Here is a 14,807-nt window from a genome sequence, read left to right on the forward strand (position 1 = left end):
ACAGAGGCGTTTTCACATAAAACCCAAGTAACTCAGAAAACAATATAAGCATTTACGACTTAAAAATTATTTAATTGAAATTTTGACCTAATTATTAGAAAAAAAACTTACACTTTTTTGTACATTTTGATGAACTTATAAAATAAACTTATAAAAGCTTTAAGTTTAATTTTTCAAATGATTTATAAAAATTTAAACTTCACTGTGTAACAGCTGAGTGATTTTAGCCCAGGCAACATCATTGTATATTTAAATAATAAAACAAAACTTATTTTTTGTTAGACGCTAAGTTAAAAACAATGAAATGTCACTATACAGATGTCATGATTGAAATGGTGAAATGATGTGTGCGTTTATTCCAGTTTAAAATGTAAAAATTAGTAGAATAATGTACTAAGCTCAATATTGTTTCCATACTGAAAGACTAAAAAGTTTAGTTAAAAATTATTAGCTTCATATTTCTCTTTTATCGCTTACTGAAAAATCGACATTGAAAATTTATAACTTTTTGTAGCGATAATCTAAATCTAAATAAACCAATTATTACGTAGCACAAGATATTTTAAAACATAAAAAACATTTTTGTTTGATTTGATAAAATTTACCTTGCATTCATTACTTATGGATTGGAACATCAGATTGAGTTTTTTGTTTTTATTAACTTTCTCGTGCCTTGTAAACGGGCAAGTAAAGAACGGGCGCAACGCAGATGTGGGAGAAGTTCCGTACCAAGTGTCCTTGAAGTTTCTCGAATACGCAAAAACACTCAACCTAAATGATGTCCCTGAATATTATTATTATCAAGAAGACGTCATTCGGTCGCCTAATCGTTTAGATGCTAACAAGTTTCGACATTTCTGCGGTGGATCTCTGCTGAACAGTCGGTGGGTTATGACAGCGGCGCACTGTTTCAATAGAGACTCAGCCAACTACAAAGTTGAAATACTGAGAATTGCAGTTACTGCAGGCACCATATACAATAAAATGAATCAACAGGATCCCACCCGCAGAACTGTCGTCTCGGAAAATTTTTACTTGCACGAAAACTTCCACTCGGAGCCTGTAAAGTTAAGTGCTAACAGGTACGACATCGGCTTGGTGCTTCTCAGAAATAAACTTTACGATGAACCTATAGAAAATATACGGCCCGCCATACTGCCTTTCGGAAACGAGCCGCAGGTCGGGTGGTCTTGCAAAATTTCCGGCTGGGGTGATATAAACGAAAGAGGGAAGACTCCAGACATTTTGCAAGTTAAATATCGTTTGACTGTTCAAAGGACATTTGATAATATGTTCGCTCACTGCAGTATTGAAGTTGAAAATCCGGGTGAGTGCAGTGGCAACACTTCGGGCGACTCGGGAGGCCCGGTGGCTTGCGAGCAGCGACTTCCGGCAGATAATCGGTACGATGTTGTGCACGGCGTTGTTTCTTGCGACGCAAATGAATGGGAGATGAAGGGCCACTGGAGCTACTAAATTTACTTCAAATTTTATTTTGAGATTGTAAGTACATTATTTAAGTGTTGATTCAAATTATTAGACGAAAACTTTAAGAAATAACATTGTTATTTTTTAGAGTTTTAATATAAAATCGCTAAAAAGAATTACTAAGAGTCTTGGTTTTCCAAAGGTGCCTTAATAATGGCTAAGATCGACTGTATTTAGCAGACACATATATAAAAGTAAAAATACTCAAAGAAGTGCTAGTCATTTCTACTTTGTAAAGTAATTGTATCATTGCAATCTACTGATGTCGTAATTGTCTCATTGCGATCTCCTATGATGTAAAAGTTGTACTGCTACGATCTTTAAGCTATGTGATAGTTGTATTGTTGCGATCTACTGTAATGTGGTAGTTGTATATACTTAATGTTGCAGACAACTTTTAAGTGATAGTTTGAGACTTTACAATGTTATGGACAACTGAGATCAAGCATCTCTTTCAAGTCGTTAACATTCCTTAGGTTAGTTATAAAAGCAAGAATTAAACCTTTTTATTAAAACTTTATTTGAACTTTCTTTGTTACAGTTAGTTATCAGGTCGTTATAAGTAGTGAAGGTAAATTAAGCAAGCTTTATTTGTTACTTTTAAACATTGTCTATAAACTTTTCGTTATATAAAATATGTTTAATTTTAATATTTTTTTTTCTTAACTTACAAACTTACAAACTTCTAAATTTTTTTTTTATAACAAAACTTAGTAGTTTTTATACAGAAGTTGAAATACAATTGGAAATGCAGTTTAAAAATTACCTTTTTACTTGAATATCCATATCTTTTACGAAAGTCTTTAATTATTTTAGAAATATAGTGGGTTTTGTAGTACAACAAGTGGTATGCCAAGCACTAAATAAACTAGAAGCCTATCCATAGATTCTGCGATCTACTATGATGTGATAGTTATAGATTTCTAGTGTAGAGGACAACTTTTATGTGTTAGTTGTGGACACCGTTATGTTGCAGACAACTCTTTGATAAACTTGAAATTCTTAAGTAACCTAATGCGGTTGCTCAATTTAATTAGTTATTTACTACAGTTAGCACAGTAGGTATTATTTTATATTGTTGCTTTTATTTTTAACTTGTATTTTAAATTAACTCTCATATATGCGGTTATACATAAATAGAAAAATTTTTACTTTCGGAAGTAGTTAATTAACGATGTATGGGCAGTATGAAAAAAAGTTACTTAACAACAACAAACAAAGTTATACAAAAGCTAACATATTCAAAAGAAGCAAATAGAAGTATTCTAATAACGTATAAATACGGTTTAATCACAGCGTGAAGTAGTATCGCTGTTTGCCCCCTAATATTTTAAAACAAACCGACAAACAGACGCCAACAAAAGTAATTTTTCAAGAAAAACTATATGTTATTCTATAAAAGAAACTAGTACTTCATTATTACGTCAAGGTGACGCAGCCGTTTGTTTTATTTAGTATTTATATGTGTAAAAATGTTGCTTAATACATTTTGTGAGTTAAAAAAAAATCAAATAAAGCCATTTCTTAATTAAAATGCATAACTAATGAAATGTAGAACAATCATTTCATTTAAAAATACAAAGTGTACTATTAAATAAAATTCTAATTCATAAACAATGTAATCTTATGTTTAAAAAATGCTCAAAAAAATTTATAGTTGTTGTACCTAATATTTTAGTAAAACTTATGAAGTTTACTACAAACGTACAAAACTATGCAAATTTTGTACAAAAATTAGCACTTAAAATATTTATAGTGTACAAAATAACTAATAAGTTAAACACATAAGTGTTACTACTATAAAAAAAAGTTATATGCCTAAAAGTTGAAATCACAAGCAAAATAAAAAGGAAACTGAAATTTTCTGACGACTTTGTTAAAAAGTGCAGTTTTTTTCTTCTTCTTCTTCTTCTTTAAACTGTTAATTAAAATTATGTTATAATGTAAGAGTACAAAATATATAAACAATGCTAACATAAAACAGTTTCAGTAAAAGCATTAAAATATTTCAAGTACAATATGTAATCTCATGATACACTTTAATAGTTACTAATTTTAAAAACATAGTTTGACAAAGTTGTATTAATTTATTTTAATCAGCTCATAGTACAAAAAAACTTTCTCTATAAGATAAATTAAGTTTGAACTGTATAATAATTTTTGTTTAACGTTTTATTCTAATATATCTATAATTTTCACTAACCTCAATATAGCAATCTGGAGGTAAAATTTTGTTACATGTATACAAAATATCTGGATGGTTTTCAAAAAGTGAAGTTAAGTGAATTTTCAAATCGTTTTTGTTAATCCTAAAAATAAAAAACAAATCTGTTTAATTGTCGTATATTACAAAAATGAGCAAACTAGTAACTAAGTGTTAAATCATAAGCAACAATAAAATTTGCTTAGTTCAAAAATTGTACTTTTTTGCGGAAACAAATAATAGTGTAAGGAATTAATGCTAAGTATTAAAACGAAAAGGTTCTACATGTGTAACTTAAATTATAACGAAATTTTAACAGAAGCTTTAAACTAAATGTACTGAGTACCACTTATTTTCGAAAAAATATAATCGCAAAAACGATCTCAAAACGATCGCAAAAAAAATAAAAATTTAGGTCTAAAACCTCTTTGATCTACAAGCATTTGTAATACAACTGAAATTATTACTTGTTAGTTGTTTTTTTTATTATGAATCGAACTGAACTTTTATCTATTACTAAAAATATTTTAACAAAGCTTTACTAACTTAACAAGCTGAAAATGAAAATTGGTAAAACTTGACCCTGTTTTTTGCTGAAGTTTCATTAAAAAAAAATTACTTTGTGCTAAACTGTACCAATTTTTTTTTTCATTTGTAAACATCCTCTAGATAAAAGCCCAATGAAAAATAGTGCTTTGTGACTCAAGAATTACTGCTTATAATTTAAAGTAAGTCACTAATATTATGTATATACAAATATTTTAAATAATATTTCATTAAGTTAATATTGTATAAACATGTGTAAGTGAATATTGAGTTCTGAAAAACTTATAATTAATAACATTAAGTGTGCTTCCATGGTGTACTACAAACAATAGTAAGCATCAACATAAATTGTATAAATTATGTTTGAGAATTATGAAGAATTACTGCTGAATATTCCACCAATGCGTCGCTGATTTGTTTAAAGTTTGTAGCGCTAAAGAGCGTAAAAAAATTTTTAAATTTTTAAATTATTACGAAACCAGGGACAAAATGATGCGATAACATTAAAAAAGGAAACATATTGTTAAAAAAAAATCTGAAACAACTCTAATATTTTAAACTTAGATGTATTAAGTTAACTTGAAAAATAAATAATTTAAGTAATATAACATAAAACAGTTAGTTTTTAATAACTTAATTAGTGTTTTTATAAACCATTAAGTATTAATAATTATTTAGTAATTACCTATAAAAAACCAAATTTACGTAAATTTTAAAATAAACAATTAAAAGAAACGTAGTTTTGGGTAAAAAAATATAAAATAATTAATAGTGATTAAATTTTTATGTTAAAACTCAGAAAAAATAAGAAAACCTAAAAACGTTATAACTTAATCAGTTAACGTCAATAAAACGTCGTTTAAACGTCATATATAGATCAATTTTTTGTATGTAAATATCAAAATATTATTAAAAGATGGTTTGATGAGAAGTTTATAGAAAAATTATGTATAAATAAAATTTCACGTTTTAAGAGACAAGAATACACTCTAAAACCATTTTGAATTCTACTTATAACCCTTTAATACATATATGACAGAATATTAAATATATGGTCAAAACAGGTTTACCAAAGGAATTAAATCAAGGTTCGTACAATCAAAAACTTTATTTTAAATTCTCATTGGTTGATAACCCATTTAGTAATGAATTTTATTAATTCTTTGTACTATAAAACAATATTTTTCATTTGTATTTAAGCTGTTTTCATTGAAAACACTCAGATAAAACAAAATTTTAAATAAAAAATAACACAAAACGCTTACAAAACATCTTGATTCGAGATTTTTATCACATATAAACAAAAAATAGTAAAAAAAATATTCAAGCAAGTTTTTAATATAAACTTAAAATAATATTTTTTTGGCGAAAATAAGCATATAAGTATAGTTGAAAAAATTTTAAAATTATTGAAAAACAAAACTCTAAAAATAATTAAGAGTTAGTTAAATAAAGGAGTAAATTTTATGAGATCCATATAGTTTAGAAATAAAATGAGTGTAAGGGGTAGGCGTAAGATTCAAAAAACTTTATTAATTGTAGGTTAAAATATAAAGCTTATACTTAGGCATAACAGTTTAAATTAAAGTAACTATTACTTTTATTTAGTTTAACTAAGTCAATTATCTTGTTTGTTTTATTTATTAACTTGTTGTGTGTATTACGTATAATTTTGTTTTGTTGTTTTGTAGTTTTTTAAATAGCAAGTATTATACTTGATTAAAAATAACGATTAAATTAATTTAAATGTTAATTTAGTTGTTTTGTTATGTTAACAAAATTGGTACATAATTAATTATGTTATCATATTTTTATTGAATTAGTATTTATGAATAAATGAATTATTCAATGCAAAAACTTTTGAAAAGTTGTTAAAATTTTTACATTAATAAACGCAAAATGTGCTGCTTTACCACAGACAACATGGACGAGAAGTTAAAGGAATGTATTTTTGCTCATAAACACCTGTGTTAGGGTTCAAAGCCCACCACTTCCATATTTTTATTTATTTATATAATTATGTAAGTAACCACATATAATTATAAAAAATAAATAAAAAGCCAACTATTATTTCTCTATTACAGTCAAAGAGTATCTTTAAGAAGTACGCATCCGTGTAAGATAAGGATAAGTTTAAGAGCATAAGGGGTTAAAACACTTTTTTCAGAATGTGATCTTATTTTAAATAGTTTTTACTGAGCTACAACATGCTATTTACAGATTTAAAAAATTTAAAACAATCTTTGAGATATAGCTGGTCAAAGTCGGAGGCAACAATAGGTTCTTTATGGGAGGCACAACTAAAACAGCAAATAACTAGAAATCACTAAGAATATATATTCTCCTAGGTTTTTTGAGATAACTACCTCAAATTTTTAGAAAATGTTCCTTCCTTGCAATGTTTAGAAAAGTCTTTTGAAAAAAAAAATAAAATAAAAATTTTATAACAAAAAAACAAAAAAAAATTGTTTTATTTTTTATATATATTTTTATATAATTTTAATATTTCCTTGCACCAGTATTTTTAAATATTGCAAGGAACATTTCCTAAAAATTTGTGATAGTAATTTCAAAAATGCTTAGAGGTATATCTCAAGTGAATTCTAGTTATTTGCTGTTTTAGTTGTGCCTCCAATATGGAACCTATTGTTGCCTCAGAATTTGACCTGCTTTATCTCAAAAAATATTTTGAATTTTTAAAGTCTGTAAAAAGCAACTTGTAGCTTATTAAAAACTATACAAAACAAGATCACATTGCGAAAAAAGTGTTTTAACCCCCCTATGCCCCTAAATTTATTTTTACAGGGGGGTTACACTTTTTCTTAATGATTAACTGACCTTTAACTAACCTTTAACTAATATTTATTTCTAAAAAAAGTGTTTTAACCCCCCTATGCCCCTAAGTTTATTCTTACCTTACACGGATGCATACTTGTTAAAGATACTCTTTGAATGTGATAGATAAATATTTTGAAAAATTTGTGCGTACCTTACACGGATGCGTACTTCTTAAAGATACCCTTTAAATACAAAACATATATGTTTTAAAAGTTTAGTGAGTATCTTACATGGATGCAACCCCCTGGCCTCAACTGTAATTTCCTTTTGCTTATTTAATGGAAGACCCATAGTTATATAAATAAACAAAAACATGGAAGTGATTGGCTTTTAACCCCCTATACCCTTAACAAAAAGTTCTTGTGGCAAATTAGATATCTGTTGTTCAAACAATGTTTTAGATCCAAAACAAAGTTATAAAAACAATCAGAGGCCTAAGTTACCCTGTGAACTTTATTTTATACATTTAACCTGAACTTAATTAAAACTAACTATAACTGTAAATATTATAAGCTAATACTTCAAGAATAATGAAAATTAAATCCTAATATATACTTGTTTGCCACTCTTTGAGTCATAAAATCTTCTGGGTAACCTTAACCTTCCTGGAGTTTTTTTCAAATCCTAAAATACTTTTAATAAACTGTTTAAAAAATTTCCTGAGGTTTTCTTAAAAATCTTAAAACTGCTTTGAGTTTCCAAAAGTTTAAAAAAATTAAAAATTTCGTGAGTTTCTTTGAGATTTTCTATTATTTGAAATTTCTCTGAGCTCATTAGTGTGTGGCAATCCTATATATATTTTATTACATAAAAGCCAATGTGAATTTGATAATTATCTAGTATGATGTTGCACCAATATCTAACTGAAATTATATTGTATTTGATGTATTCTTAACTATAATTTTTGGCTAAAAATTTATATTTATAAGTACATAAATTGAGTTATATATCATAAATAAAAAAACTTAAATATATAATTGCTTTTATTAAACAATATAAACTATTAAATTATTTCAGTTTTTTATATTGATTATGATATTGTAAAACATAATCAATCGAATACTTTAGTTTGTCATAAATAAATTTTATTTATGTGAACTATGTATTTAATTCTTGTTTAAAACAAAGTATATTTCAGGCTAAACATAGTTAGCATAAAACATTTATTTTTAGCCTAAAATAAAGGTTAGAAAGACATTTAATTCAATATAATTTCACCTTGACATTGGTGCAACTTCATCCTAGGTAATTACTGTGAATTTTTAAACCAAAATAATGAACCCCACCACTCATAACCTTATATTAGCAGTAAAAATAAATAATCCTAATTAAATAATTATTATTAAGTTAAATTATTATTTAATAATTTTTTCTCATCCTACAGATGTATTACAGTTAAATTGTTTACAAATTTCTGAAACTAGTAAGGTTTAATATTTGAGAACAGATTTTTGAATTAAAAACTAAGTCTTTTGCTAACTTGTAACAACTTGTGGCTCCAAAATATGATATAAGCATCAAAATTTACGGTCGGATAGTTTTATCTCTATGAAAATAGATCAGCCAATCAGCGACACATGTGTAGAATATTCAGCCCAAGAATTATGAAGCATTTTCTTAAAGCAATTTAATGAATCTCGTTTGTAATTTAATTCAAATTTTAAACATATTTTGTGATGTTTGATTGTTGAGCTTCTCATAATATGTTTAACTTGAGGTCTAAATTAAACTTTGTATTTGTAATGATTAGTTTATATTTATAAAAAAAATGTGCTTAAACGAGCGATATTAATGAATCTCGTTTGTAATTTAAATTAAATTTCAAGTATATTTCGTGATACTTGATTATGGGGCATCTCATATTTCGTTTAACTTAAGGTTTTTATTAAACATTATATTTATAATTATAAGTTTATTTTCTGAATTTTTTAACCATAAATAATACTCTTCTATTAATATCGAAATTAACTTTAAATTTTAAATTCTATAGATAGAATAGAACGAATTTTTGAAAGGTAGGATACTACTTGTTTGCTTTTAAAAACTTACTCATTAAAAAACAAATAATAATTTTAATTAAGTCGATGTTGGACATCGACCTGAAAATCTTATTCAACCAGCATGTTCATTCAACCTGCTTCAACCAGCATGTTATAACTATTACCATGCCTTGATCATGCGGAACTGTTATGCAATCGAGGTGTACATAAGCAGCCGAATGAATGAGATAGCAAGTCTCACCTACTTCATGTCAAGAAGAAAGCAACTTCACGTCATTTGGCATCTTGGAAAATCTAGCTGATCCCCAGCAAAACCTCTCTTGACGCGTTGAGCGTAAGCTGCCATTTTGAAAAATCTAGATGATCTCCGGCAAAACCTTCTTATTCAAGTACTTGTTTGTTTCAAACATTTACTTTCTATTTTACTTCATAACTTCGTAGTTTTTATATCATGTTCTATACACATTTTGTATACCTACTTTAGCAACGTCGACAGGGCGATTTGAGTTGTTAGCGTGCCATTCTCATAAGTTTACGCATACTGTAGCAGACAAGCTGTCCTCCAGCAACAAATTCCAGATTTGGTCGATTTGAACATTGAGCTCTACGTATAACCCCCACATTCGGTGGCTTAAACTTATTACATCTATATTTCTTTACTTTATTTCAATATTGTATCTCTTTACCTCGCGCGCTCTTCATCCGGTGTCAACGAGGAAGTATAAGTCCTTACGTTCTGAACCAGTAAACTGTACGAGCAACCATTTGTTACAGCACAATTAGAATCGCGAACTGCAAGAAGCCTTCTAAAGTAGTAAACATTTCTTAATATTTCTTTTATTTTATTGTATACTAAATCATATAGATACTTCTTAGTCTATATTTAAATTTATCTTATAAGTAAAATGAAGAGGCTATTAGCTCTTAAAACCTCTCGCACGCGGTTTTAGACCGAGGTAGCAACTAAAGATAGCCCCGAAGCTGTTGCGAGTCTTGCTCCTGTCGAAACTGCCGAACCTGTTACAGAGGTGGTTTCAAATAAAGCTATAGACCCAAGTAGCCCGGAGTACATCAAGCTAAGTTGATACATATGCCTAAAAGAAAAAAAGCAAATCAATATACTGAATATAATCCGAGATCACGAGTTGAATTTGTTAAACTACAATATTTATTTACATGATATTTAACATAATAACAAAGTTGTTTTATTGTTTATAAGCTTATTTTTATAATAGCTTACAGAATATAAATTCAAAAAACAGTTAATCTCTATCAAAAATCGTGCCGGTGTGAACACTTATAATATTAAAAATTTAAACTTTAAACAAATATGAACTAAATACTGATTTAAAATAAGAATTAAATCAAATGGAAAACAGGGTAAGCCTCTTAAAGTATATTGTAATCATTTAAAAACTGCTATTTTAAGTCAGCTGTTGATGTAAAAATATTTTGAACTATAATTCATAATTTAAAAACTATTTTTAACAGCTATATTTATAGTTTGCTTAAATGTAAAAACATTTACTTGTTAGTTACTCATAAAAACTATCATTTAAAACTTATAAGTGACTCTTAACCTTATAAAAACTAATAGGAGTATATTAGATAAACAGAAACTGTTGAATTACAAACTCATCAGGTGTAGTACAATTGCAGTTATAGAAAACTGAATGGCTTTTAGACTGTTCACATTGTTTCACGGGGTCCTAAAATTCGTAAGAACTAGCTCTTCCTATCGGAAATAAGTACAATTTTGCTAAAGGTTCAAACAAAAAAAAGTTTCAACAAAAAAGAAAGTAACTTTTAACAAGAATAAATAGACTATTAAAATAATTAAAATAAGAGTCGAGACTAAAGCTCGACTATTATTTTTATATAAAGCTTTACATAGGCAACAAGTCAAAACTTTTAAGTATTCTTTTAAGTATAAACTTTTAACTCATCTAAAACCAAACGTACTCAAAGTACATACAAAAAGATTTTTTTTAATATGGCAACCTTACTTAACAGTACTTAACAGTCTAAATGAGGTTTTTATTAACTGTCGTATTTTAATAGTTTGTAGCACAGTTTTCAGGCTATACATATGTCAACTATATCTAAAAATGTTGGAAAACTTGTATTTTTTTAGTATTAATACTAGCTAGATACTATTGATAGTATCTATGTTTTCTTAATTTTGTATACTGGACACGGTTTACAAGAAATTCTCTTTTTTGGATTTATTAAAAAAATTGCATAAAAAAGTGGTATATACAATGAATTCAAATTAAGATCTAAGTTTAATTTTAATGATAAAATAATCATTTTAGAAGCACTGAAAATAAAGCTAAGGCAAGTTTATAAACATTAGTTTAAAGAAACTTTTATTGTAAATAAAAAAAAATAAAAAGTTATGGTCCATTGGCTAATATTCACAATTATTTACTAATATTCACAACACATTGTAAAAAGTATATCGAGCGTATTGAGTATTAGCCTCAATCAAATGAGATATTCTACGTATTTTTGAAAGATTAAAAAGTAACAGTTTGAACAAATACAACGTTTATACTTACTTTAAAAAGTTACTCAGCTGATGTCAGTGGTTTAATTAAACTTTTTAGCAAACACAAAGTAAACTGAAATCTAAACGGTTACAAACTCTCTTAAACAGTGTATTTAAACTTGGTATAGTTTAGGCAAAAAACCAATGCAACAACTAAATAACACAAAAAAAATGTTTTAGACAGGGAATTTTAACAGGCGACGATACAACCAACAAACAAGATTAGTTCAAGAAAACCATAGCAACGACATAAAACAACATTGTTATTCTGAATCAGTTCCATAAAATTGTTGAACTTGATTTAGAGTATAATATATGGATTATTTAATACAAATATTCATAATTTGTAATAAATATCCAGCTTATAATACTAGAAACCACAGTGTAAATATGAAACTTTGTATGTTAATTTTGTACTTTTAACATTTGCTCATTATATGATGGTAGAAATTAAATATATTAAAAACTTAGAAAACAATTTAACACCAAAAATCTTTAGAAAGCACAACAAACTAATCACTGATTTATCACAGGTATGACCTCAATATTTAATGAGATTGAAAACCTCAAAATTTCAGAATATTAATTAGTTTCAGAATTTAAATTCAAACTTAAGAGTATCTAAAATCATGGACTGGTACAAAAAAGAAAAAAAATGGCTTTAAGATGTACAAATAAAAACAAAACTTAATTTACAACGTATCTCCGACAACAATTGATATATTGTTAACACAAGAAATAAAGTTTTTAAAAACATACAATAAAACCTGAGAAAGATATAAAAATAATAATGAATGCAAATAAAAATAAAACAAAGGTAAGAACAAAAGTAACTGCACATTTAAAATGATTGTTTTAAGAAAAAAATATGTCGTTCATGTATGTAAAAAAACAGATATCCAACAAACTTATTGCGTGAAACAAAATTAACATCATATGGCAACACATTAAAGCAACCCAGAAAACAAAACTATCAAAAGTACGTTCACGTAACTCAAAAAAGGTGAGAAAATATTTATTCGAATTTAATTTAAAGTTTAAGCAGATTTTTGATTGTCGTGTAAACTAACCTGTTTACTCATTTTAAAGATAGAATCAAAATAGTTTATTGGAAATATAAAAAAATTGATAATGTTTTAACATTACAAATGAAAATAAGAAAATTTCAAGTCAGATATCTTGATTGTTACGTCATTTCAACAATTAAAAACATGTAAAAGACTTTGGGTAAAATTAAAAAAAAAATTTGAATTAAAATAACTAATAACATGGACAGTTTAATAATTTACGAACATTACAACAATGATATCTTATTTAAACTTTAGACTACAAACCATAAAAGTTTTAACATAGAAAACAAACATGAATTAACCCTTACTACTTACTTTTAGACTGAATCAATATCAATTGATTTAAAATAAGAATTGAAATAAATTGAATATAGGGTCAGTCTCTTAAATAAACTCTTAAAGAATATTGTTATCATTTATAAACTACTATCTTAAGTCAATCTATTGATTTGTAAATATTTTTTAACGGTGATTCATAATTTTGAAACGCTTTCTAACAGCTAAAGTTATAGTTTACTTAAATATATGAAATTATAGTTTAATACTCAAAAATGACTCTTAATCTTGTATAAACTAAGAAAATTTAATAGGATTATGAATAGGTAAATTAAATCAATAAAAATACAAACTGTTGAGTTACACGCTCATCAGGTGTAGTACAACTGCAGTTATAGAAACTAAATGGCTTTAAAATCTTCACATTTATTCACAATATTCTACGATTTGTAAGAACTAGATCTCTGGAAATAAGTACAACTTTTCTAAAATAATAAAGGTTTTAATAAAGCAATTTCAGCTGATGACAGTAATACGACTTAGCTTTAGAAAAGTAAAAACAAATTAAAACAGCTATAAAAGTCCTTAATTGGTATACTTGAAGCTGCTTTATTTTAGGCAAAAAACTAATTCAAAGTGTTTTTAATAATGAAAAATTAACAATGTTTTAGACATGGAGTTTTAACAGGCGACGATACAACGAACAAACAAGATTAGTTCAAGAAAACCATAGCAACAACATAAAACATGAATGTCACTCTGAATTAGTTCCATAAACTTGTTGAACCTGATTTAGAGTATAATATATGGATTATTTAATACAAATATACATAATTTGTAGTAAATATCCATCTTATAATACTAAAAACCACAGTATAAATATGATCTTTGTATGTTACTTTTGTACTTTTAACATTTGCTCATTAAATGATGGCAGTAATTAATTGTATTAGAAATTAAATTAGGAACAAAAATCTCTAGACAGCACAACAAATAATTTACTGATTTATCACAAATATGATTTCAATATTTAACGAAATTGAAAACCTAAAAAGCTCAGAAACTATTATAATAAAACTAAAAAGAGTATCCAATATAATAGACTGGTACAAAAAAGACTAAAAAATGGTTTTAAGATTTAAAAAAAAACAAAGCTTAATTTACAACGTATCTCCGACAACAATTGATATATTGTTAACACAAGACATAAAGTTTTCAAAAACATACAATAAAACCTGAAAGATATAATAATATTATAAAAACACTAATTAAATTGAGTATAGCTTTAGGTTGTTAAATGATTAACTAAAATTCAAACCAGTTTACTAAAACATCTAGTGAATTTGTGGTTAAGATAAAAGAAAAACTATTTTGTTTCTCAACAATAAACAATGTGCACACAAAGTCAATGATACGACTTTAAAACATAAGTTAGCGACATCAGAAAATTAGTAAAGAGTTAAGTTGTGCAGCTTTATACTATTAATCATACTAAAATAAAACCATCCAAAAACCTTATTTAATAGTATAATCGAACACGCTGTTTGCAATTCTTACTTTAAAAAGAATTAACAAATGGTCAGAAAGTAAAACTTGGTTACGAAACATCAAAATTAAAAAATAGTAACGGATTAACCTTACAAACAGAGACTATTATTTCAAGAGAAAACGTAGTAAAGCTTTTAAACAAGCTTTGAAAATATATCACAGTAATGAGAACAAAAGAATGAAACTATAACTGAAAACATAAAAAATAATCTAATTTTACTGTTATTTCGATAAATAAATTAGTAGCTTTTACTAAGAATTTAATTTAGTTATATTTGTTTATATGG

The 14,807-nt window shown here is 26.6% G+C and overlaps 2 protein-coding genes across 2 annotated transcripts in view; both read left to right on the plus strand.

Annotated features, from left to right (window-relative positions):
• Window positions 1-621: 621 nt before the first annotated feature.
• On the plus strand, window positions 622-1,476 carry LOC145836826 (chymotrypsin-like elastase family member 2A). Its single transcript, XM_082944598.1, has one exon. It carries the CDS (start codon window positions 622-624, stop codon window positions 1,474-1,476), a length of 855 nt encoding a protein of 284 aa, XP_082800724.1.
• Window positions 1,477-6,136: 4,660 nt separating this feature from the next.
• Window positions 6,137-14,807, plus strand: part of LOC145836827 (uncharacterized) — a 31,901-nt gene continuing 23,230 nt past the window's right edge. Inside the window, exons 1-3 of the mRNA XM_082944599.1 lie at window positions 6,137-6,182; window positions 9,157-9,347; window positions 10,026-10,141. Coding sequence (XP_082800725.1) covers window positions 6,137-6,182; window positions 9,157-9,347; window positions 10,026-10,141 — 353 coding nt within the window. The remainder of the gene's footprint in view (window positions 6,183-9,156; window positions 9,348-10,025; window positions 10,142-14,807) is intronic.

The sequence above is a fragment of the Thalia democratica genome, chromosome 5, assembly GCF_965202585.1.
Source record: "Thalia democratica chromosome 5, ktThaDemo2.hap1.1, whole genome shotgun sequence".
Classification (NCBI taxonomy): Eukaryota; Metazoa; Chordata; class Thaliacea; order Salpida; family Salpidae; genus Thalia; species Thalia democratica.

Coding starts and splice junctions, on each gene's coding strand:
- LOC145836826 (XM_082944598.1), top strand. CDS start 622: ATGGATTGGAACATCAGATTGAGTTTTTTGTTTTTATTAACTTTCTCG.